We start from the raw sequence: 27,628 nt of genomic DNA, 5'->3' as shown, positions 1-27,628 counted from the left end.
ATTATTTATTTTATTATTATTCATTTATTCTATTTTTGGATAATTTAAAAATAATTTTTATTACCTTTTAATAATATTTTCAACTTTAACTTGACTTCGTTGGTGATGATTTATACTGGACGGTAGTTTAGACATATCCTGAGACAAATAAACCTTTAACGAATACCTTTTTCTTTTTCTTTTTTATGTATTTCTAATTAGTTTGAATTTATCTTAATTCTTGTTTAATTTAAATTATTTTATTACATGAATTAATTCGATTGCATGAATTTTTTATGATCGTGATGTGTATTTCGTATTTCTATTGACTTCGGAGTACTTCGGCGTGTCTCTAGTTTCTTTAATATTATTCCCGATTTGTTTGAAATAAAAAATAAAAGTTCAAACGTAGTAAAATAAATGTAATATATCGTCGAGTGAATTTAAAAACGTTTACCTATGCTCATAATCGCGTACGATTGAAGAAACGAAAAAATTGTCGTGTCGGTAGAACAGTCGTATAACTAAAATAACGTCTCTCGGATACAAAGGGACTATTGTCACATTGCCGGTGCATTAGATCGTTTAGGCAACTGTCATTTTCCAAGTTCGGTACGCGGAGATAACTCTCTCTCTCGTTTTTTTTTAAATGTAAAACAACGGGACAATTTCTATTATAGATATTAAGAATACCTGTGATAAATCTACTCAGGTATGTTAGATTTTATTTATCGATTAATCCCCGACATTTATTTCTATAATTTTGAATAAATCTTCATGTTAATGTACTTTAACTTGGAGCAGAGTATACTGGTTTGTAATGTACGATTATTTTTATGATGTTAACTAATTATTTTCTAAGGTGATATACTTAGAAAATAATTTGGATTTTACTTAAGCAAATTTTCTTTTAAAAATCTCTTCAAATATCGTACAATCATTGTTCTGATATTTTGAAGCTGCACGAGCAATCGATATATCTCTTTTCGAGATATTTATAAATATTGTTTATATTATATACATACATTAATTTATATTAATTAATTTTTAAAAGGTTACTACTTTATCATTAAAATCATTAATTTATCTAATATAATAATTGGATGTTCTAATTTTCTTACATTTTTTATTGCAATAATTAAATTCATTAATGAGTGATATATATGACAATAAAGTAATATAAAACTTGGTTACTGTATCTTGTTCTTTGTAATTACCTTAACTGATTCATGAACTATCATAGTAACAAAGAATAATTAACCTTTGTGTTTAAATAGATGGATATTGTTTTTTTTCTGTGTCTAAACATTTTTAGATTTATATTTAAATTTCTAAGTCATATATAAACTTATGGGATAATAAATTTGTTATTACAGAATGGCTCACAGTTCTCAAACTTATGGGTCTACGGACCAGCGGACTGATGTACCTGATGTAGGATTTAGTCCTACTGAACTTTATAATCTCAGTGAAAATATAACCACTAATATATATACAATTAATACAAGCTGGAGAACTCTCGAACGTTCATACAAAAACATTGGAACAAACAAAGATAACACAGCTCTCAGGGATAAAGTGTAAGTATAACATTTCTAACATTACTATATCTTACATATTTGTATATATCATAATTCATAATTAATTATATGTGTTTTTTTAGACACGAAACGCAATACGTTACAAATCAAGTCGTAACTCAAACCAGCAAAGATATAGCAAGACTTACTGTATTAATGAGGCGAGGTGATAAACAACAAAAATTGCAAATTGAAAAGTTAACAACTGATTTTAAAGATGCATTGCAACGATATTCAGCTATGCAAATGGTACACAATATTTAAATATCTTTAACATATTAAATATCATGCCTGTACTTTAACATTCCATTGTATTTAAATATCGTTATACAATTTGTAATTAATGTAATATACCTTGCAGTCGATTGCTGAGAAAATGAAGAATAATATTTTGACTACCAGTAATGTAGAAAATATTTCCGAAGGCGATGACGAAGGAGAAAGGCAAAGTTTGCTTCAAATTCAAGATGATGAACGCAGAGCAACACAAAGGTTTGAATATGATGTTTCTTTTTTTTTCTTTTTCCTTTCTTGTCCTCTTCTTCTTATTTTAAAAATTATTTTAACTTTAAAACGCTCTATTTATTCGTACTTTTAGTTCACCGAATGTGAATTGTTTATTAAACCTATCGTTGTGTAGTGTTGTATCAAAAATTGTCGGCTCTGTAGGGATTATTTTTCTCAAATTTTTATACAGTAGTTCATAGTTTGTGGATTTTATAGCAGAAATATGAAAATAGATTAAATTTAAAATTTCAGTGAAAGATTAAGTAATTCCATCATGTATTATTTATATAAAGAGCAAGCTATAAAATGCACTTGAGTGTATGGTAAGTCATTTTTAAGGTATTTTCAGTATTCAATAATTTTGTACATTTAATTTAATCTTCAGGATATATATATGTAAAATCAATATCTTTTTCTTTCTTCCTTTAGAAGTCTTGAATTTCAACAAGGATTACTGCTGGAGAGAGAAGATAGGATAAAGTGCATTGAAGGTGATATATTGGATGTAAATCAAATTATGCGAGAACTTGCGGCATTGGCATATCAACAAGGAGATACTATTAGTATGTATTTTTTTGTTTCTTTAATCCTTTCGTTGCTAGCAATCTATATAAGGTAGTAGTATCATGCAATGATACATTATTAATTTGTAAATATATTATTTTTCAGACACCGTTGATAACCATATAGAAAATATTTATGGCAATGTTGAGTTGGGAGCACAAGAATTAATTAAGGGAAGTAATTACCAAAGCAAGTTTCGCCGAAAAGTATATCTTTTCTTGTTACTTGCAATAATAGTCGCCATTGTAGTAATTATTATTCTAGTCACTAAATTAAGTTAGCGCTCCTAACTGATATAGGTGACAAGATTTTATCAAAAAGGGCTGTCTCAATCTATTCTTATTATTATTACTATTATAATATACGATTCTTAGAAATATCGCTATGTTGAAGTTGCTATTATTATTATTTTGGTATTTTATTATTATTATTATTATATTTTTGAATTCGAACTGGAAAGAGAATAGAGACTTGTTCCTTTTTTTTTCTTTTTTTTTTTTTGTATATGCTCGTAAAAGATTTAATGTAAATTTTCTTAGTTTATTTTATTAGGTTCACAATATATTTGTTAATATCAAACGTTAAAAAAAGTTTATATATATATAAAAAATTTTTATTAAAAGTTGTGCTCTCAATGTATCGTTATTTTTCAAATTATTATTTTATTAATAGTAATATAATTAGATCATTAATCAAATCAAAGTTAACTGCTGGATCAATTAACATTTAGGGAGCATTAATTGTAAACAACAAAAAATAATAAACAAAAATCATTTAATATGAAAGCTTTGGAATAAGAATTAAGGTGGATAAATTTTAAAACAAACAACATATATAATTGTATTTTAAAGTATATATATACTTTAAATTATATATATATATATATAATAATTAATCATTTATGTAATTTTTTTGATAGTACTCATTATTCGTTCGTGCTTTGCCTGATCTTTATTATTTTATCGTGTTTATATTTTTTAATAATCTCGAAATATAAAGATAAGCATTGCGTGGCATTTCCGTTGCTAATTTTGCTGTTGCTGTTGCTGTTGCCGAAGGGTATTTTGATTATGCATGAATTTTATATATAAAGTAAAAGAAAAAAAGAAAAAAAAATGTTAGCATTATTTTATGACTTCAAATTTTATAACTATTTGTATCCTTTGTTAATGGCAATAGATTAAAACAATTCTTTACATTGTTCTGAATTAATTTATATTATCTTTTCCTATATAATTTAATTATTATTATTTTATTGTTTTTAAATATTTTATTACTGCTTTTCTTTATTTTTTTTTTTTTTTTTTTTAAACTCAATATACCACATAAAAAAATAATAAAAAGATCTTCTAAATATCTGACCTAATAGAAATATTTGTGATTGTTATTTTAGATGCAACTAACAATTTATATAATGGAAATTTTAAAAATATAAATATATGAAGTATTCATTGAATGAACATTCAAACACGTTCTCATAGTCTTGTTAATACATTTTCGTAAAAAATGATATCATATTTATAAGATTAATAGAAAAAGAAATAATAGCAAATTAATTATACAAATAATGATACATTGTTTATCATTAAAAGCTAATATGTAGCTTTTTTTTATATAATTTTTTGTGCCATTATATCGGACACAATAATAATAATAAACATATATATATATATTTATATAATTGTTGTATGTGTACGTATACATATGTACATACATTTATTATATAATTGATATGCATAAAGATTACTAATCAAAAGTATTATATATTAATTTATATTCATATAAATTAATAAATCGTATTATTGATCATAATTGAAGAGAGCCATCATAGTTTAAATGCCATTTATTTGAATACTTACTTCATTCTATGCACGATTATAATAAGACTGTATAGTATGAAATATCTATACTGATGATTACTTAAAATATTTACATTAATTATTTAAAATTTGTCTATCTTAGTACCTATATATATTAATTTATCTTTATTTATATTATACTCACAACCACACATACACACATCTTTTATCTACCATTTTCTCGAGTTGTTGTTTGCATTGTTCTGTTAGAGTATTTGTTAATTGAGAATATAATTCAATTAGATTATTTTTACGTTTGCTGGTTTTGTACAGTGCTTGAGATATATATCAATACACACATACAATTATATATATATTATATATATATATAAATATATTTATATTCGGATCGCGTAACTCTCGTGATTTCTTTTCTTTTTTTTCATTTCGTGTTATACATTGAGAATACAAAAAAAATTTTGGATTTATTGACTGTTATGCATATTTGCCACATGTAAAGGCTATAACTGAATGACGAAATCAATTGAGATAGTCCCTTTTTGAAAATCCAACCCAATTTCATATATAATTATATTATAGGCATTCCACGATCCAAAAATCCAAGTAATTACATTATCATTAGGATTATAATCTACATATTGTACATAAAGATATTCATTAACATTCTAAATAAATAGCACTTTAACAGTGATAACATTTTATTGTTTATTCCCGCTCGAGATTTTCTTTTTATTCTAAAATCTTTACCAAGATTCTTACAATTTTTAAATTAAATTAAATGCCATAAAATTGTCATTGACTTCGATCAAAATTATATATTATTATTATGTAATTTGTTTACTTCATTACTTCTGTTTACAAATGAAAAATATGTGATTGAACAAGTACCGATGCAAATACAGGAACTTTTTTATTGGATTGTTAAAAAATAAACTAGAAACATGGTCAATGTCAATTTTAACTTTTTTCAATTAAAAAAACTAATTACGTTTGATCTATTCGTTTACGAATGAAGAGTATTCTTCTATTTTTTTTTTTTAAGTGATATGTACATATAATATACATTTCAAGTAATTGATATTTAAAATTAGGTGTACTGAATGTATAAAACAGCATTTGATTGATATCATAATTACAATATGTTTATAAAAGTTACTAGAACGAATCTATTTATTTTTTGATATATATATATTTTTTTTTATTTTTTAATTTCTACTATTCTCCAGTGCATTTAATGCTTGGCAAATATTCAAACGTTCTACGTTTTAATTTTATTTACTTGTTGAGATCTTCTTGCTTTTATCCTTGCTTGTAGAGTAAGTAAAAGGCCTGCTAGAACATCATGATTTGGTAATTTTTTAGCAAACAATAAACGTTTTACGGAATCATCATATGTTAATAGTGCGACCATATTTTGCAATAAAAATCCTTGACAATATTCTAAGAGTTGAGCTGCGTTATAAACCTGTAAATCATGAATTTTAATTAATGCTTCTGTTTTTAAACAATGTTAAAAATTATTAATAATACGTATACCTTCGCATGAATATACATAGAAACGATATTATCTAAATCGACCATTGCTGAGCATTGGGCTTCACAATATCTTAATAAACCATCAAGTTGAAAGAAGTTAGCAGCTGCCATTAGTTCTAAAACGTCGCTCTGATTGACTTCCAAAGTTGCACATCCTCCGTGATAAAGAAATTCCATGACCATCTAAAGTATTAACAGTTATGGATATTCATTGTAATGAATTCATTATAATTAAAATAATTGTGTTTGCTTACTTGAAAGATGTGATATCTGATATCATTGATTTGTACGATTGGTGGATTGCCTTCGCATAATTTAGAACTTAACATATTTCGAAATCTTGGTGACGATGTTACCAGAACAATTTTATGCCCATAAAAGACTCTTCCTTCGACTCTAAATTGTACGTCACTTAGTTCAGGATTATTGACAAATTTCGGATCTATTCTTGAACCACTTGAAAGTGTTGTATCTCTGATCGGTTTGATTGGCTCCCAACCAAAACATGTGCAAAATATATCAGCAAGAAGAAGCGTTGTACCTTCCTTCTATAAATATAATATAATTAGAATATTTTTAGTTTAATCGTTGATAATTAACTTTATAGATTTACCTTGCTGTAACGAAATATGTTGAATAAAAGTGGTAAACATTCCTGTACGAATTGGGTTGAATAATCATCAGGACAAACTTGTAGAAAATCTTGAAGCAATTGATCTATGACCGAATCTATTCTCATTTCATGTGCAGTTGCAAGACTGTGCATCCAACAATGCAAAGTCCATCCTACTTTCAACCCACGAAGTTCCATAGTTATGTCTACAACAATGAACAAATATGTTTATCGATAATGCCATTAAATTATTTACACTTAAACAAATAACATTTTAAGTTATTTTTACCTAAATGATTGCTTTCAGAACTGTGATACATTGCTTCTTGAAGTGCCTTCGTTTGTAACTTGTTAAACACCGGTTCTTTACCCTCTCTGTGACCATTTTTCCCATCGACAGTTTGTTGCTGAGGATTGGTACTCGCATTACCTTCCGCGAGTATTTCCTCCAAAGACAAGATTTCTTTTTCCCCACGTTTCGCTGAGAAATTTAATGGATGAGATAACAGCTGATGAAGGCAACTTCTTTGACCGTGTGCCGTTGCCACCGATACTGCGCTGTGATAAAAGCGCCATTTGTAGTTTTATCTCATAGCCAGTTGACACACATTTTTATGAGATATATCAAAAGTAATTTATAATCGATAATTTAGAAAGTTGTTACCTATAGCAACCACGTTGAGCTGAACCCGTGTAAGAAAATGAATCTTTTATCAAAGTAGACAAGAATGGTTGTGCACTGTGAGCTAAAAGCAAAGCTACCATCTCGTTGTTGCCGGATGCAGTAGCAGCTTGTAATGGTGTAACAGTACACTTATCTTCGCTGACTTTTGCACCACCTTCTACAGCTGCTCCTCTTTCCAACAACATTCTAGCAATATTACAATGACCTAACAATGCTGTATAAGTCAGGGCAGTCCAGTGTTGCGTTTCAGCATTGAATCCGGTCTGAACGTAATAGGCGTTATTCGAATTACTACAAGGAGAACCAATCGGTGACGAAGTTGAACCATTTTTATTGGTTGGTGTTGTCATCATCGACTGATTGACAGGACTTCTCACGATAGCAGTACTCGACGAGGTGGATGATACTTTCGATGGAGTGCTAGACGATTGACTAGTACTTGGAGGTGGACTCTCGATATTCAAATCTGCTCCAGCATCCAACAAAGCTGCCACAGCTTGCTCGTCTCCATTAATACAAGCCAACATCAATGCAGTAAAACCGCTATCGTTGACAGTGTTGATTTTCGTCGATGGTAACAATGGCATAGCCTGTGCTATGAGTTCTCCTCGACCACTGGTCAACATCTTGAAAGCCATGTCAGTTGTCAAAAGACGTACGTACTCGGAATCGTCGATACGTTTCGAGCAAACTGTAATTTCCTCAGAACTGAAATATTTTATGTTAAATAATATGAAGGATATTTTTTTAATTAAATACAAATATTTATATCTTCTTACCATATCGGTCTAACCGGACAATCAACGCCAGGTAAAAGTAATCTAGCAGCTTGATTAATGTCATCCTGATCGACGGCAAGAGCATGTCGATGCTCGGCGTGAGCTGCTGCTATACGTAACCACTCGATCAATGGTGGAAGAACGACATAAGCTCTTTCGTAAGCTAACTCTTGTATTCCCGAACCTCTCTCGCCATGTTCGAGCTGAAATGATAAATGATCATAGTCATAGTAATTCATTATTGTCACGATCAAATGATTTTGATAAGAAAAACATCGACGTACTTGGGAACACCTCATGTAATAGAACAAAGCATTCAAAGCTTTAGATGTTAAAGGTACTGGACATCTTCCAGACTGTGCTACCTTCGATATGAGCTCGATTAGTTCGGACATTGATCCAATACATGTTGTTAGAAAGGATGGTTCCAATGTGGATCCTATCGCTTCTTTACCACTTCGAGAAGATGATGAAGAATTCAGTGAACTCACGCTTGCCCAACGTGGCATTGCGAGAGCACCTAAAATAAAACAAATGATTAACTCGAATATGAAATAATAAAAATGTGAATACTGTCGTAACAATTTATTATACCAGAAGCAATACGTCCAGCATTAAGATGAGCATAAGGCTGTAGTAGACCCCACAAGTCACCACTGTTTGCTATTACATGTTCCAACATCGTAGCAGTTAGAGTAGTGTGTGGTTCTGTTGGCATACACTGCAACAAAATCTCTTCCAAGAGATTTTCGATACCTGCCGTTAGGTATACCGCAGCATACTCGTGCACCATTCTTCCAAGCCTAACGTCCGACATCCAACGGAGAAATCGACCAACAGGTAATTGCAGTCCCGAACGAGATGCCTTCGATTGCTTCAGCTGATCGCCAGACACAGCAAACATAGCAGCTGCTCGTAGACAAGCCTATGAAGAATGTGAGCTTTATGTTACACACGAAAGAAGAGTTATGATCAGCTTATTCTAAACTTCATCCAATATTTCATGGAAATAGTCGACACACCTATTAATATACTGGGTGAACCCAATGTAAATTGATCACACTTATATATTTAAATACGTTTATTACCTGATATTATCCTGAAAGCAATCTTGCGATCAGAAAGTGTTGCGAATTATTAAATATTGAATATTTTCATAGGTAGATAGAAAACTGATTGATACCTTCGTACAAGAATCTGCCAAGGCTGGACAAAGGACGATCTTAAATGCACTGTAGACTTCGTGTTTGCTACAAAGACCAATAGGCTTTGCCAATCGTTGAGTTTCACGACTGATTCTGACCAAAGCACGTTGTAACAAATAAGATAGTCTAGGAATGGTCTCCATTGAAACTTGTTCCATATGTTCCCTCGTACGACCATTCTGCAATACTCGTAATACATCATGATGAGTCCATGGTAATTGTTGCAACTCGACCAGTCTATTGTGAGAGTCGACCCAAACGAATTCATCAGCACTGGTAACGTTAGTGTTGATCGTTTCTAAACTACTATGTCTCATCAGTCTTCTAACTGCTGGCTCGGAACTCTCCGAACCACTCAACGACGAATAAGTCGAGGAAGACTTGTGGGAACGCATGGTTAGTTGCTGAATCGCTAATTTTATGTCCTCCAGACCAGAACCCGACCATGGTACCTGCAGCTGTAAAGAGGTCGTTGAACGTACGTAATACGAATCTCCCTAAAGGAAGAAGAGCATGCGAGTAGGGTATGTGCAAGGACCAATCGTATCGAACCACCAAAAATCATTTCAACTTTTTAGAAAATAAATTGTTCATTGAATCATTTTTCTTGTTTTCTTTTATAAATTAATGATTAAAAATGAGTGTATTAAATATTGAAAAGAAATAAAATAATTAATAAATGATATGAAAAACCTTAGCAGGGGTTGCACGATGTCTGTTACGATTCTGTCCGGATCTGCTTCTACCATTTCTTTGGGTAACCGAAGCTGACAATCTATCATCTTCCGGCACAGAGTTCAGTTGCTGAGGACTGTGCGACCTGTGATGACGATGAGGCGGAGAACTGCTGCTTGTATGACCACCGGTATCCGACATGCTTGCGTGCCCGGACGATCGATTCTCGTCGGAGGAGCTATTACCAGCGCATTCTGGTCGCCTCTACAAAAGTCGTTCGTCTTTTACAACCGACTGCCATGATTTGTGTTAGCCGTGGTTAACGTTCAACAATAACAACAACGAATAATATCCTGACAATATTTTTCTTCATTATATATAGAAGAAGAAGAAAAACAAATTAAATAACGATTATATTTTTAAGAATTTTTCTAATTTTAAACGATCGTAAAATAGTAAGGGGAGGGGGAGGTAGAAAACGTATTATTAGTCTTATGTCATGTGTATTTCTTCTAAAATGATTTATTAGACGTTTATATTATCTACACGTTGAGAAAATCTAATGGATCTCTTATATCTCTTTGAACTTTTTTATGTTTTCATCTGTTAGAACGTTAGAATTTCTTATATATATAATTTCAAGAGAGAGAGAGAGAAATTATTTTAAGATAATATAGAGTTATCTGATAAAAATAGTAATAAATACCTGAAGTACTCTGAGCTCGTGCAAGCTGAGATGATGATGCTGAGAGGGATGAGGATGTTGAGGGGTCGGAGTAGGCGCAACGCTATCCGTGTCCCTTTCCGCAACCATATGAACCATATTGTGGACACCACTTTTCTGATTTTCTGTAAAATCCTTTGTGTATGGGGGACAATATACTTCACGTCCGCTACCACCACCAGGACTATAAAAAAAAAAATTAAAATAAAATATAAATCAATATTAAAAACTTTTGTTACTAATGAACAATTTATTATTGTTAATCACGTTGAATACTAAAAAATTGTTTTAGAAAACAAATGAAACAAATTGTAAAAGATTTTGTTCTCAGATCTGATGTTTTCTTTGTGAATATTGGAATTTTCAAGACACCCTGTATTAAGGAAAGTTCAGAATACGACGGAAGAAGGAGGAATATGCGGGCTCGTGGGATAACGGCGATAAATAATTGATATTTGATACCCCATGAAGGAGGACAGCTCGTTAATTACCGTCTGGACCCAGTCGACGATTCGTTTTTGGTTTTGCCTCGCATTAAATTTCTATCTTAAACAGGAAGAAAGAACAAGAAAGAAAAAGAGTTAAGGTTCACTAGGCATTGACAGGAATTAAAGGAATGTCTGTCTCTGTGTGTTTTTACTTTGGTTCTCATTTCAAATCTTTCACAAAATAAAATTCGAAAGTTAAAATAAAAAAAAAAAATAATCAATGACAAATTTTTCATTTCTTTTGGTAAAAGATGACGTTTAAGATAAGCTCGAAAAGTATATATAATAATATAGTATATATATATATTTTTTTAAATGATCGTTTAAAATGATAAACGTGTTTTTAATGATTTCTAATTTGTTTTTTTCTTTTTCTATTACTGGTTTTCATAAAATATGCACATTTGTTTCCTAGCGAGTTTCTAATCAGATTTCTTATCTATTTAACGATCGTAAGCGTAGGTGTGTAGCACTGGTTCGAATATAAAAAAAAAAAAAAATTACTTTCTCCGCGATGAGAAAAAAGTATAGTACCGTGCGATTATGCTCGAGTAGATGAGAGTTTTTAAAAAAAGAATGAACTAAGGTAAATGAACCGAAACTAAGAAATCGTGGGTAAACTCATGACTTGTTTTTTTTTTCTTTCTTTTTGGTATAAATAATTCTTGAGAATAATAATTTCATTCACTAATAATTTCAAACAAAAAAAATTCACAAATTCTTTTGTTCAACGTTATCATTATTAATGAATGTTCAATTAAAACGGTGCACGATATTACGTAATAAGCATAATTCAAGTTGAAAATACGCATCATTAAGATTGACGTTTCATCTTCTTCCTCGGTATACTTCGTAGAACTCGAAATAAAGGATGAATTATGTTACGAACTAAAACATGTAATATAAAACAGAAGTAAAACTAATGCGATATCGTTTTCTAAGAATCTTGAAAATATCTCCTAATTGATTCGAGAAACGGTAAATTAAAAGAAATCGAAATACTTCGAATGCTGTTGATCTAACGATTACTATCAAACCTTTCTTCAACGTAAGACACATGAGTTATGTATATAGGGGGAATTCACGTAACGCTGGACATTTATAAATCTCAAAAAATAATTCAAAACTAGGTGAAAGTATTTGTTAATTTATAAAGGGTTCCATTATTATATTTTCGTGTTGATTATAATTTTGAATTAGGCTAATTCCCCCTATATCAGGGGTCGGCAACCTGCGGCTCGCGAGCCACATGCAGCTCTTTGGATGTGAAGCCGCGACTCTTTAGTTAAAAGAGTTTAGGAAAAAAAAGAAAAAAAAACAAATTTAAAAATCGTTGTGAATCGATTAACGAGGATTAGGCACCGATGAATAAATAGATTAGTTTTTTCTTTTTATTTTTTTTTTTATCAAAAAGCTTTATTTATGCGAGTACTATTTATTGTTGGCAAGAACAAATTTTGTGGCTCTTAAAAACTGAAATTTTGCAAATTGTAATTTTTGGCTCTTCCGACTCAAAAGGTTGCCGACCCCTGCCCTATATATATATATATATATGCTGAATACTTAACTATTCGTAAATGGAACGTTAAGATGATTGCAATGTTAACACGTGTCGTAATAATCTTCGTTACATTCTACTGATTTTCTATGGAAATAATTTATGCATCGTTAACTCTATCATTCAATGAAAAATACAATTATTCCATGTTTAATAATTAGGCGAAAAAACAGAGGGGTGGAGGGAGAGGTAGATAAACAAAAAAAAAAAAGAAAACTATGAAAAGAGAATTTCATGCATGTAAGAATATTTCACTGAAACAAGATTACACCGAGAAGAAACGATTTGTCTTGAACTCGATCGTGATTTACCCCCTAAGGCGCCATTGCTGAACGAAACTCCAGTCAGCCTTGAACCCAGTGGTGTCCCCGGGCAAGGACCAATAATCCTCGATCTGGCTTTCGTCCTCCTCAATCCTTAATACGTCTTCTCTGGTTGGAGTGACATTTACTACGATCTCATGACTATTATTTATCCGACTATCATCTATCATTGAATTTTCATTTATTTCGAGATTATTTCTAGAAGAAATGATCTCATCTTTGCGATCAATCTTATCTTTTTCCCTTTGACTGGTATCACCAAAATAAATCACCGTTTTGTGAGGAACATCAATGGTTCTAGTTGATTTTGATGATACACCGATGATAATTTCATTCCTGTCGAATTTTCTACAACGTGTTTTATCCTCCAACGTTGTGGTCTTTTCATACTCGCTAGTTTCATCCCATTCCCTCGTAGATTCATGGGAATTAATGAACGTCGTAACTGGACGACGTAAAATAAAATTACCAGTGTCTATCATTGACTGTTGAACTTCAATCGTAGTACTCATCTCGTAGTCTTTCAATTCACGACAAAGTAGACAAGTACAATCCTTGTTTGAACACTGTCCTCTTCTTGAATACGAGGAAGTGGACGAGTAAGACAAAGATGATGATGGTCTCATGTCATTTTTTTCCTTTTATCAAATTTAATCGCACTAACATAAAATAGAAACTCATTTAAATTAGCATCATTCTCATGGTTAAACTCGTTTGTTTCTTTTTATTTTGATATTTTTCAAATCACTTTTATCGTTCGTTATTCGAATCGAAGATTTTATCAAAACCCCCAACGTCACCCCGACGACACTGGCAAGGTCTGCAAGAAATAAAAGGAAGGTAACCGTCTTTTAACGAGCACCTTGTGCTTTTCCTATTTTCTAGAAAAAAAAAGCAAAGAGAATCAGTGAGATTCTAGCTCGTTAGAACCTCCAAACGAAAAAGGGGTGAAAGAAGGTTCTCTTCTTCTTCTTCTTCTTCTTCGATAGGATCGTTCGAGGAGTAGCAAACTCGCGTTATCCGAGTCATCGGTTCGGTTTCGATGTAAACAGATGACTGAGCAGACTCGACGTGGAGGCTTCCTGTGTGCATCAACAGGTGAAACGCGTGCACTTCCTTCGGTGAGACGACCACAGGTACACCTCTCTTTCTCTTTTTCTTTCTTTCTTTCTTTCACGTCACTGATACTCTTCTCTTTCTTCCCTTTCTTTCTTCCTTTCTTCATTCACGTGATGTACGTCACACCGTTTGATATTATTCGTGGGAATATAATGTTTTTTTTTCTTAGAAAATAATTAGTATACAAATGAAATTAATAAACATAATTTATATGATACATTAATAGTCATCAATATCGATTTTCACAAAGCGTTTTTATAATGATCATGTGTTTCTATTTTGTGGTTTATATTTTATTTTCAATCTTTTTGTTTTCTCTTCGTTCAGTTTCACGTTCCCTTCGATTTATCTCTCCTATCTTTCTCTCGATTCTCTAAGAAGACTTCTCCCCCCGAAAAAACAAAAAGAAAAGAAATGACTCCGTAGAAAGAGGTAAGGAAAAGAGTCACGTGAAACGTGACTTCGATCCTCCTTTCAGAGTTCGTGCCTTGTTTTCACGATAATCTCTATCTCTTCTTGATACTTGTATATCCCTTTTTAGAGTTAAAGTTTATATAAAACACACATATACACAATCAGAGACACAGATAGATAGACAGACAATCTGTGAAGAAGTTAAGTATACCAATCTATGACTAAGTTTACTTCTCTCTGTACGAAAATCCGAGCAACTAACTTGAGGTCGCTACTTGCAAACTGTTATATCAACTTAGTAGTATATAACTTGACTATAGAAACTGCTTTTACAAATAGGAAGGGAGAGAGAGAGATAAAAGAAAGAGAATGGTACCCAACCATGCGATTTAGGGGAGAACTTCCGGTGACCATCCTACTTCCTTGCTTCTGCTTTACTTACGAATCACAACGCCTTCCTCTCTCCTCCACCGTTTGCATGATCGCCATCCGTGACGATCTTATGTCCAACCTTTTTTATTTCCCTTTTTTTTTCTTTTTACTTTACTCTTTCCATTGTCGTCATTACGTTTTCTTTCTTAACCGAGCAAAACACCCCTCTGTCTATTCTCCTTCCTGTGGGTTTATGGTCAAGTATTGTTTGAACGTTTCTATGGATTTTAAAGTTGTTTAAAAACTTATTTCAATTTTTTTTTTTTTTTTAAATATCTTACATTATTTAGTTTTTGTTTTGATTATTATCTACCCTAAATTTGTATTGCATTGAGGTCTGAGATTGAGATAAGTTTAACAACGTTTAGGATACAAAATAATGAAATTATTAGTTGGAAAAGTAAAAAAAAAAAAAAAAAATTCAGAATATATTTGTTTTGAAACCTTTCGAAAAACTATGTACTTTTGGGATTACAATTTTGTATTTTATAGTTGCTAAAGAAGTCCAAAATGGAAGTACGAAATGTACAACAGGAATCAAAAGAAATACGTTTTGATTATATTTTTACCTATGATACAAAGTTTTTAAATATATTTAAACATTTAAGTTGTTTATATATTAAACAATGAATATTTCTTTGTTTTGAACTAGAGAACATTTGAAAGTAACTTTATATACGTACGCGTATTAAGATTAATACTTTTTCCTCTATGATTTGGCCTATTTTCAATACTAAACCGGTATTAAATTGATCTCGTATAAGAAACTATTTTACTCTATGACGTTTAAAAGTACACCGTCAGGTAAAACCAGTCATAGCGTGTATCTATACCTACCTACCTAATCTTCCTTTTAATATGTTCCTTTTACAAGTGCCGGTTGGCCGACATTTTTCAAACAGAATATCGATACTTGACGCAATCTCTCCACTTTTCTATCTATTTATCTATCTCTCTCTCTCTTTCACTCAAGCATGATCCGCTTTATAACAGTGTTTCAAATACCTCGTAGATCTTGGATCGTTTCTTTGGTATAGCGGTGCTTAATTGAAAGTTCCAAGAGCATAGGATGAAAATTCTACTCATCGGGGTGCAGCTGTTCCAATTTTCTTTTCTTTTATATTTTTGTTTTTTTTTTGAGATTTTTTTTTCTCGTCCTAGTTATTTTTAATCCTTGGAAATCATAGATAGAGAGAAATGACTATAATTAATTGATGATTGATAGGAAAGTGTCTATATTTATCTCGATCGATTATAAGTTCAGAAAAATAAGAATAATTGAAAGAAACTGTTAACCTGTTATGTCTGTTTATGTGTGTATGTGTATAGTTATGGTGTACTCCATTTGCCTCGCCTTTTATGAGAAAGGCTTTTGGAAGAAGACTTCAAGGCAGACATTGTCCGTGTTCACTTAGGCGAAACTCCGGTGTCAAGGGCGACAACGCTTTACAGCAAAGACATTAAATTGATTAACGAGCCGTGATCTTTACGGTAATGAAAACGACAATATAATCGAAAGTTTCTTTTCTTTTCTTTTCTATTTTTTCTTTTTACAATGTCCGATCATTAACAAATTTTCCATTTGAATATTATCGTAAAATAAATAATGTTAGTTCTCATTCATTTGAAATTAGATAACAGTGTTTTTAATTTGAATTCATTGAACTGAAGATGTTATTCTCTTGAAAAAAAAAAAAAAATACAAATTAATTGAAAGATAACATGGCCGTGACCTAGGAAGATTAAAAAGTTTGATATCAAAGATTGGTAAGAGAAAAAAAAATAAAAACGATGAAAGGAAGAAAGGGGAGCATCTTTTCACTTTGTACCGAGTTATCTTTTCTTTTACATTCCCATGCTAATTAACAATGTATTTTTTTTTTAATTGTTCATAGCCAGCTTTTACTTCTCACATATAAAATATTCATGAAAAAGAAACTAAATGTATTATCGTAGAAATTCTCTAATCGAACAATAAAATATAAAAAAAAATAGATAAGAACAGAAAAAACGATAATGATAATCATAATGAAGTTTATATAACAATAGTAAGTATTTTTGATGATATAAATTACAGAATAAAATTACTAATACAAAATTAAAGAAGGAAAATTTTTTAGGTTAGTTTTAGTTAATTGAAATTAAAATAATTATAAATTGGATAAAGAAGAGAAAGAGAGATAGAGAAAGAGAGGAAGATTGAACACGTCACGTCCCTGACCTACCGATGATTTAACGTGTGCAGATCGGTGCTAGTAAAAGCCAGTTTAAGATCGATGTAGTGGTATGAAGGAAAGGAGGAAAGAAAGGACGATTCCTTTAGGCCATTAACCTAAATATCTTAGAGCTTGTGTGTAGTTGCCTAGCCATCATCATCATCATCATCATCATCATCATCATCATCATCATCATCATCATCATCATCATCATCATCATCATCATCATTATCATCATCTTCTTCTTCTTGTTCTTATTCCTCCACTTCTTCTTCTTCTTCCTCCACTTCTTCTTTTTTTTCTTCTTCTTCTTCTTCTTCTTCTTCTTCTTCTCATACATACACACATACACAAAGAGACAAACAGGCGCCATTATCTCGATCGTTTCGTTCTCAGATAACCTTCCGACTTTTTCCTCGAACATTTCCCACTTTCGGATAAACCAATTAAATACAAAACTAAAACTAAAACTCTCGTTTCGCACGATACAGCTAATTCTTTCTCTCCTAACAATCATCATAGACTAATTTCTATTTCATCCTAATTCACCCTCACACAAGTCAGGTTATTCCTTATAACGAACAACTTTATATTCTTTCTCTTTCTTTCTTTCTCTTTCTCTTTTTTACCTATCCTTTCTTTCGAACGTTCACACGATCTCCAAGAGAAAACGAATTCCATACTATCGGAAGAACTCGAAGGGAACTTTGACTACCTTCGTGAGAATTTATTCTTTCATTGTAATCCCTTTCAAATTAATCTTTTCTATTCTTGTCTTTTTTTTTTTTTTTTTTTTTTTAAAGGAAAATGAAATATTCCACGTGAACGATTGGTTATTTAATCAGTTACCTGTGATCGACAAGTATACTCGTCATGACTCGATTCTGGCGACATTCGAACGAGAATGCCACACAGTTAACTCTGATCGACAAGAAATCTAATATAAAAGGTAAAAAAAACCCTTTCGTCTCTCAGATTCTTTTACATTAATAATTTATTAACAATAATTCGACAATTTATTTTTCTACCAATCGACATAAATTTTCAACTTGAGTTACTTTTTATCATCCCCCAGTTTGGGTCTTTGGAATAGAAATATAAATGTTTCATAGGAAGACAATTTGATGCGAATTTAAAATGCGAATGAAGGAACCTTGGAAAAAACAAAAATTGTATCCCGAATGATGGAACCTGTCGTTAAGGATGAGAGTATTAAAAGGAATGCGCAAACGTAATCTTCGACGTAGAAAACGTTTGATAATCGTGAAAGGTGGTCTTGCTCGAAGACTAAGAAACCTGACGTCTTTCTTATAAGCCGCTTTTAAAAGGCCAACGAGGAGGATTCTTTTGACTTTTAATATCATTTTCTACTTACATTTACAAACTTTATGAAAATTTGTATCAATGTTTATTATAATCAGACTACCTTCATTTTAATATCAAAATGTGAAATTAGGTAATCGATGACAAACACTTACCGTCTTGGTTTTGGCCTAAGTATCTCGTGACCGGAATCTGATATGCAGATACTTAAACTCAATGGTCCACCATAATGTTCAGGAGGTGTTGCATTGGTTGGAACGTTTTGTTGTTGGGGAGCTGATATTCCACCAGATCCAGAAGTACCGGTCAAAAATAAAGGTTGCTGAGTGCAACCATCTATCTTTTGATGTTCCAGATTCATCCTGCATCCGGGTCCTTTTACTCGTCGTCTCTAAGGACCTGCACATTTTTAAAAAATAACATATCACATTTTTATTTCATTTATCATCATAACTAGGTCAGTTTTTGAAGATAATAAAAGTATTATCAAAGAAAGGAAAAGTCAATTCCCATATCAAAAATTCATCTTTAACTATCAGCAAGTTAAAACTTCTGAGACTAATGAATATCTTTGGAAGGAAAGTAATTAACTGTAATACTTTCTCGAAGGTCATTAACGACCCTGTTCCACGGATAATTACCGGTGTAATTAACACCAATGTACCACCTCTAACTTTGCCACCGAGGGAAATAATTGCTCAACTGATATTCCCTTTTCTGTTTCTAACAACTTATTCCACGTTAATTGAATTCTTTTAATTTATTTATTTTTTTTTTTAATCTAAATATATCGTACAAATTGTATCGTTCTAATGAAAGAGAAAAAAACATTCTAATTAATAATTTCTAAAGGAATGTCACGATTTACTATCGTAGTCATTATTTTAATTAAATCTCGGAATGTAATTTGCTGTTAATTGCAAGGAATTCTTGGACTTTTCATTTTTAATATCGTAATATGTTTCAAGTATTTAATAAAAAAAGATGATAATCATATGTTACACGTACACACCTAAATCAAACGGTAACAGAAAATAAAACAAACATAAAAGGAATCTATAATTTGTTAGAAATCTTTTACCTAAAAAAAAAAAAATGATTACAACGCAAAAGTTAAAGGTAAAAAGAAAATAGTTGAAGTAACGTTTCTTTAAAGGGTGTAAAAAACAATCGAATAATTTACGATTGGACAGGTAGGACTCGTTTGTTGGTTCGTTGGTTCGGTCGATCACAGGGAATCGTTTGGCCGATGCGCGTGGGTGTTGGCCACAACTCGAAGGACGATTTTTGCATCGTCGAAAGAAGGAAGAGTGGAGAAGAGGACACACGTTGCAAGAGCCGCTGAACTTGGAACAACGAAAGCGTTGACCGCAACGGTATTTCGAGCATCTTTTCAAATACAACCAAATAAAACGACTATGCATTTGTATTCGTATACGACTTAAGTGTATATAGGGTGTTCCACAAAAAAAATCATTCAATATTTATATGGTATATAGGATACATGAGTAAAAAAAGTTTTAGTAAATCTATGTTAAAAAATTGTTTCTAAAATACAATCCTATAATCATTTTTATTTGCTAGTATCATGATTGACATACTTGCATCAATTGCATGCAATATCTAAATGCAATTTACTAACATAAAACGTTTTTATTCAGTGCAGGGTATTTTATATCATATAAATGTTGAATGGTGTTTTTTGAACACCCTGTGTATAAGAACTAGTGTATAAGAAATATTGTAATATAAGTAGAATGTATTAGAGTAATGAAATAAATGTTAATTGGTATCTAAAAGCTTGGAATTATTGATCGAAGTATCGTCCTCTTCGAAATTCACCTTCAGACTGACGGGTTGTCCTTTATCAAAATTCTTTCATTACATCTTGTCTATATGACTTTCATAACATTGCGCATGTGTACAACGGTAATAATAATTCTAATAAAGAGTATTTAACATTATAACGTTCTGATTTTAACATTTTTTGTATTCTAATGTAATTTTTTTATTAAATGTAGGAAACAGGGTGAGGACATTACGTAGTTCATATATTCCGAACTTTTAAACACTTGCATCGATTAATTAACAATTATTAATGCATTCTATATACTCATATTAGAATAATTATTATACACGAGTTATATATAGGGTTTTCATAAAAAAAAAATATTAAATTATTTAATTCGAATGTTAAAAAAGCTTTCTCTTCCTACACCTCCGCCCACCATTTCCCGAGAAACTCGATCATCCTGATAATTCGTATAATTTGTATACAACATTTAATATCTTTATCTTATCAAGAAATATATAATAGTAGCCTCTTTTGAATGTTAATTACATATTAAATAATAATACTCGTACGTAAAAAAAAAAAAAAATAAATCAAACAAAACCTCTTCTTCCTCATTTTTAAATACATAACCCGCATGCACATGCACACATATTCACACATGCATATGTATGTGCAAGCTTTGACTGCAGTCCTTTGCTCGGAATTTTGTTAAATTGCATCGTTTTACTTGTTGCGGAGTCCCCTTTTCTGCCTCCTTCTACCCCTTCCCCTAAAAAAATAATAAAAATAAAAATAAAAGTTTAGAGTTTGGGCCGAACCGTTTGGTGTACGAACGTACCGAGAAATATTTCAACGTGTTCTGGTTCTCGCTCATATATACGAGAAGGAAGAGAGGAAGGACTCTCTTCTTCTCTTTCTCCCTCTCCCTTTCCCTTACCCTTTCTCATTCTCTCTCTTTCTCTTTCTCTCTCTCTCTCTCTCTCGTTCTACGCGTACACCGTGTTTGTGCATCGCTCGTGTTGCTCGCTTTGACGGGCTCTCGTATGCAATTATTCTGCCTGGCTTCCAAAGTGCTTCCTTAAGCGTTCGGTTCTCTCCCTCATTCCCCTACCCCATCCCATCCCACCCCAATCTCCACCTCTTCATACTCATCCTCCTACTCTTTCTTCTTCTTCTCATCCTCACCCCCAATACCCACCACAAGCTCCTTCTCATTCTGCCGGTTCGCAAAGTGGAAGATCCTGCTACTTTGTACGATCCACTTTTCGCAGAATTTTTTAGCGAGATAGCCTTCGACGAATCTCATATCCAAGTCGTTCTCATCATCATCATCATCATCATTATCATCATCATCATCATCATTATCATCATGATCATCATGATCATGATCGTTCTCCTTAATGTGCAATTTGTCGATCAAATTTTTCCCACCATTTTATCAGAATTATTCGTCTTCTTAGATCATAGTTATCAATCTTTTCATTGTGATTTCTTTTTTAAAGAATTAAATTTTTAGTTTGATTAATAAAAAAACTATAAAAAGAGTATACTGTATTTCATTCCCGTTTGATTTTTGGTAAGACAAACGACGACAATTCACGCATAGTTACTTTTATCGATGATGCATGCATCAACGTACCAACAACCAACATTGCATCTTGCGAGGACATTAGCGTGAATCAGGTTTTTCGGGTTTCTCGCCAATGATTTTAGTATATTCGATTTATACGATTTAGAGATAATAATTTTGAACGAATAATATATAATCATTCTATTGAGAATTAATTTATTTAAAAAATAACTTTGACTCTATGGAATATTCCAAAATGAAGGTGTATCGAATATAATAAAATTCTCTGTTATAAATAAAACTTATCGATATGAAACCTACTAAGTAGTTTCTACTAGTAGTTACCTACTAAGTAGTAGCAAAGTATTAATAGGTGTACATCTTTGTTTCTATAAGCCATCTGTAGGAAAATAGCGGAAACAGAGAAGAGAAGGGATGGTTTTGGAGTAGAGAAAAGAAACGTATTTGTTTAGGTTGATTTGTTTGATCGATTAAAAAAAAATTCTTAGCCGATCGAATGAAAAAATAAAAAAGGTAGAAGAAGAAGAAGAAGAAGAAGAAGAAGAAGAAGAAGAAGAAAAAGGGCGAGAAGCTTAATAACGGCGAACGATCGAAAAGACTGAACTATGCCTGAGGGCAATTCTGGAAGCACGGTAAAATCGTTTAAGCGGACCGAGTGCACACGGAAATTCGGGTTTGGGTAACTGGTTTACTATACGAGGTCTTTGAAACTGGTTTAATGTAAACGGACTCGCCAAAAATGGCGTTGTCCCGACTGTATTTAACTGACCTCGGCTGCCCTCACCCTACGTCTGCCTTTCTAACCGATCAAGTGGCATGCATGCACACGTATGCATGATCCTATCATGAAACGTATAACTATGACTATTTAAATCAACCTACATATTATAACTAACTGTACAAATTATCATCTCTTTCTGTATGTGTGTCAAAGAACCAAAAAAAAAAAAAAAAAAAACCTAGCAAGAGAACAACGTTAATTGCACACACAGTGAAGTTAAATTAAAAGTAATTAAACCAACAAAAATAAAAAGTATCATCGAATGCATATAATGCTGCTTTGCATCCAGTTTTGTCGAACGAGTTAAAAATAAAAAATAAAAAGAAATAAAGTGGAAAAGGATTATTGATCGAGAAGATCGATACAAGGATCAATTAAGAAGCTCGGTTTTCGGATAAAGAAAGAGAGATGATCTGTAGACATTGAGGGGGGTCTGACTGAGTAAAAGGAAAGATCCTACCAGTCATATCGCTTAGGATCCCATAAAGAGTGAAACCGGAGACAAGTGCATGGGGGCTGCTGCTATCGAAGCGACTCTTTCAACGCAAAGATTCGAGAGCTGGTATTACAAGCGAGACGTGTTCCACTTCGTATCAACGTTTCGTTGGTTTCTTATTTCTTCTTCTTCTTCTTCTTATTATTATTATTATTATACCCAAGTACAGATAAGTCTACATACACACACACGCACACACACACACACGCACACACACACACACGTACGCATACTCTTTAACCTACATTTTTTTTCATATTTATATAAAACTGTAAGAAAAAAAGAAAAAAAACAAAGAACGTTAACATCAAGAGGATGTTTAAATTATTCTCTTATTTCAATACATTTTTGTACATCCTAGCAATTGCAACTGCATAAGCTGAGAAGTCATTTTAAAGTGCATCAGACAAAAAATAAAGGAAGAAAATCATAAGCAAGTTTCCTGACTGTGAGAGGCCTCTTCTGTTCATGTGTGTGTGTTTGTGTGTGTGTGTGTTTCTGATGAGGATAGATTGGTATAGCTATATTTCGAAAGTCACGTGCTGCGTTGAGGAAGGTTTGGGACCACAGAGTGCAAGCAACATCAGCAACAGCAACAACCAGGAGTGGTACGACCACTCTTTTATCCTTTTTTCTCTCATTTCTTCTCTTAACTTGTCTATCCCGCTAAGATTTTATCTTTTATTTTTCATATCTTTCTACTTAGCAAGGAAAAAAGAAAGATAGAGAGAAATGATCGATAAAAATCATAAATAAAATAGATCTCGATCCAACAACAAAATTACAATCATTCAAATTGATATCCAATAATTACAGAAACTTGTAACAAAACAAGAAAACCTAAAAGAACAAACGATTAGAATCCTGACAAATATGTTGGGGTGTAATAAGCAATTCTGATCAAGTCATGAATCAGCAGTTCGATCTCTAACTATGATAACTAACCATTAACAGAGATTACAAGATAGAACGGAAGTTCTGCAGGAGTGGTAAATTTAATTGATCAATGATTTACTAAACCACAAATTATATATCGATGCAAAAAGAATGGCAATAACAATTACAAAAATTCATCTCATCACGTTGTTGATAATGTTTTGTATTACAAGGTACATTCGTAAAGCGTCGAAAGTTGGCGTAGGTGGTGTTAGGATTAAAAGGGTACTCTCGTGTAAAACTTTTGTGTGGGTGTAAAGAAAAATATGAGCCTTGCCAGGGCACGGAATATTCTCGACACGGTTCTGGAAGCAAGTACTGCATACATACGCAACAGTCGTCGTCGTCGTTGTCCACCAGTGCTATTGCTTTTTACACGTGAACAAGTTGGAAGTAAAGTGTGATGTAAAGTGTACACGTATTGGTATATAAATGTATAGATATGTGTGTGTGTGCGTATTGCAAGTGAATATAAACGTACACATACATATGCACATTGGTGTCTCATGGTGCACGCCGTCAGGCCCGCGGCCACTACATTCCAAGGGCTGCCCAAACTAAACCTTACATCTTTTATATACTCAATCCCCCTAAAAAGCCCACTTCTTTCTTCTTTTCTTTCTTCCACAATCAGGTCCCAACCTAGTCCATCTTTCTTTTCCTTTCTTTGATTTTTGTAAAATACTTTTTGTGCCTACTCTCTCCCCTCCAACAACTTGGTCTCACTTTGAAAGACTCCTCGTCCCTTTCTACCCACTAAAGAAACGTGGTAGCTCTCTACACAAGTACCTTTCTACTTGTAATATCATTTCAACGAAACCTACCTAACCTTAGGATTCATCTACCTAATTTTTCTTCAATAATATCTTCATCCTTTTGGATGCTTGAAATTGAAACGATTCTACTTTCTTAGGTCTATTCTACTAACTTAGGGTTAGTGATTTGTTTTTGTTTGGGTTGATATTACCTAAATTCATTAGAGTGTTTTTGAGTGTTTTGATAATGATGATCATGATGATGAGATACTATAGGGTTAGATCTATCCGTGTAGGTGGATTAAACTCGAATGAATTCCTCCTGGCGTTGTAATCAATTTGACTAATTTAATTTAAGTATAAAACCGGTTTAGTTGGGCCATTTCTCACATTCGTTCACCAGCCACGTTTGGACCCGTACCCTTCTTCTTCTATAGATTTTAACGTTCGTGTCGCTTAATCGTTGGGACCTTCGAGATAATTTCAATGCAAATCAAATACAAAACGTGAGATCCTTTAAGCGATTGCTATCGGTCTTTTAAGAACGTTTCGATTATTTTTCTTTTTTACTTTTTTGTTACATTGACTTTTAAACTCTAAAATCTCAGATTCTAAACTGTTAACGATTATTTGTCATACCCTTGTTAATTATGAATTCCTCAACCTCCCTGATTACCCACTTTTTAAAACCATTTGTTACATTAAAATCAGATTATCTTCAAATTATTATCTAATAAAATATAAGATCAATTTGAAATTTGAAACAAATACAGGACAATGTTAAAAAAGAAAATGGTATTATACATAAATTATAAAATAAAATGAATGTTGTGTGTTTCTAAATATCTGACTTGAAAATTGCAATGGCATTAAAGAGAGGTGAGATAAAAAAAAAAGAAAAAAAAAACAAGAAATTGAAATTGTTGAATGTTCAATTCACAGAGAAACTAACGGTAAATGATATTTGTACGAAATGATCTTAACTGCTAAGGAAGAGATGTGCATTTTCTCTTGCAATCCTCGAAGTCGATAAGAGGAGGAGGAGGACAATAATGCATCCTTGCATGTCGTCTTTGTCGTCGTCTTCGTCGTCGTCTTCGTTGTCGTCGTTGAACGAGCGAAAGTCTCTCAGAAGAAGAATCGCTGTGTTAGAGTGAGTACTTTTCTGAGTTCTATCTTTCTTTCTCATTCTTTATTTCTTTCTCTTTCTATCTACTGCTAACCGGTTAGCAGTAAATCCTTTAGGACGATCCAAATCGTTCCAATCCTCGGATTCGTGTTGTCGAATAAAATCAAATCAAATAGTCCGAATTCTCCAATGACAAAAAAAAAAACAAAACAAAATATTTCATTCTGAAAACAATTAGGTACATTATTTTTCCAATTAATTTTATTATATGAAAATAAATTTATATGACTCTATTCGACCTTCGTTTGACTTGCAACACGATCCAAGAAATTTATGGTATATAATTTGTAAGAAAATTATTTGGAAAAATAAATGAAAAAATGTTTATGCGAATTCTTCAAGAAATTTATAGTTTTTTCAATGAAACAGGGAAATAAAAAATGTTTACTTGGAATGCATTCAAACGAGTTGATATGTGCGTATTTCTATGCACGTTCTCTTCCTTGGTGCACAAAAAAACAACTGTGAATGTTTTTTTCTTTTTTTCTTTTTTAAATAAAAGGAATGATAATTGAATTTTGATTAAAAACTTACCAGAGCAGTATCGACGAAAACGATGGATGAAAATGAACCCTAGGACATGTCGGAATCCTTGTTAGATCTAAAAGACACATTCACGTTAAGAGTAAAATCCACATTGACGAGCCACGTCGTAGATCCTTTCTTCGATCTTTCATTTCACACTCGCATAGTTTCAACGACACGTTTTTATAGTATTTTTTTTTTTTTTGTTAAATCATTACAGTGACACAGTTCAACATTTATGAGTCCTTCTTCTTCTTCTTGCAAAACTTGTGTCACACTGTTAAACTTATTTTCTGAAAAATAATCACACGTGTTGTCATCATCACTAAATTGAATTATATAATTTGTAATGCACGTTAATTATAAAATAGTCCATCATTAAATTGAAAAAAAGTTAAACGAACAAAAGGCAGGTGTATACAAATAATCAAAAATTTGTTTTTTTTTTAAATTGAACTGGAAAATACTTTGTCTTGATTGTTTAAAATTTTGAAATATATTATTTGTATTATACTATTTGATTGTACTACCGCGCAAGTACTATTCTTTAAACGCGTCCAATCGTGTCGCTTCTTTTTCGGCAGCTGTCAATTACTGGGAACAGAGAGGCACCGCGCGTCTTTACAGCATCCCAGGCGGAATCGCTTTCGGTCCAGACTGATTGTAAGTAAAGAGAAGGGGGAAAAAAAGAAGAAGAACTACAAAAAATAGTTATGGTCAACCGAAAGACAAATGTTGATGCAGACTGTGGCGTCATCGAACATTGCAACGGGAAATTCGTAAAACTTCTTACCAAACAGAAATTGATATTATCGACTGCAGATCGATAATAAAGAAACACGACGTTACCTACAAATCGTGAGATACAGACTATTTTTAACAATTGTTTGAATATATATGTATAAAATTTAAACGACTATTAATTTAATTAATATTAATTCGAATTGATTTGAATATTAAAGATTTTCGATACAATCGAGAGTTTTATTTGAAGAGTAAATGAAAGAATTTAAATTCTCG

At 32.1% G+C, this 27,628-nt stretch overlaps 2 protein-coding genes across 4 annotated transcripts; one reads left to right on the top strand and one right to left on the bottom strand.

The window, feature by feature from the left end:
• The first annotated feature begins 431 nt into the window (after nt 1-431).
• Nucleotides 432-3,826, top strand: Syx13 (syntaxin 13). The gene is made up of 6 exons (XM_015328694.2): nt 432-691; nt 1,356-1,559; nt 1,643-1,808; nt 1,921-2,051; nt 2,496-2,629; nt 2,736-3,826. The coding sequence occupies exons 2-6, from the start codon at nt 1,357-1,359 to the stop codon at nt 2,909-2,911; spliced, it is 810 nt and encodes a 269-aa protein (XP_015184180.1). The 5' UTR covers nt 432-691; nt 1,356; the 3' UTR covers nt 2,912-3,826.
• Nucleotides 3,102-27,573, bottom strand: LOC107070484 (DNA polymerase delta). Of its 3 annotated transcripts, XM_015328734.2 has the most exons (15): nt 27,139-27,573; nt 26,618-26,901; nt 18,696-18,939; nt 10,650-10,851; nt 9,962-10,207; nt 9,247-9,726; nt 8,658-8,988; nt 8,348-8,583; nt 8,064-8,266; nt 7,264-7,992; nt 6,889-7,157; nt 6,600-6,805; nt 6,241-6,534; nt 5,987-6,169; nt 3,102-5,915 (listed from the first exon to the last, which is right to left on the bottom strand). In XM_015328734.2, the coding sequence occupies exons 3-15, from the start codon at nt 18,899-18,901 to the stop codon at nt 5,709-5,711; spliced, it is 3,792 nt and encodes a 1,263-aa protein (XP_015184220.1). In that variant the 5' UTR covers nt 18,902-18,939; nt 26,618-26,901; nt 27,139-27,573; the 3' UTR covers nt 3,102-5,708. The 3 variants fall into 3 exon arrangements, with proteins under 3 accessions (XP_015184220.1, XP_089032553.1, XP_089032561.1); XM_089176427.1 differs by having other exon boundaries at nt 26,618-27,573; XM_089176435.1 differs by lacking the exons at nt 18,696-18,939; nt 26,618-26,901; nt 27,139-27,573 and adding an exon at nt 13,025-14,282.
• Nucleotides 27,574-27,628: the final 55 nt, after the last annotated feature.

The sequence above is a fragment of the Polistes dominula genome, unplaced genomic scaffold, assembly GCF_049000335.1.
Source record: "Polistes dominula isolate Pdom_NZ unplaced genomic scaffold, Pdom_raw_medaka contig_32, whole genome shotgun sequence".
NCBI lineage: Eukaryota > Metazoa > Arthropoda > Insecta > Hymenoptera > Vespidae > Polistes > Polistes dominula.
Note: the sequence above shows the minus strand (reverse complement) of the source record. Positions and strands in the feature narration are given on the sequence as shown.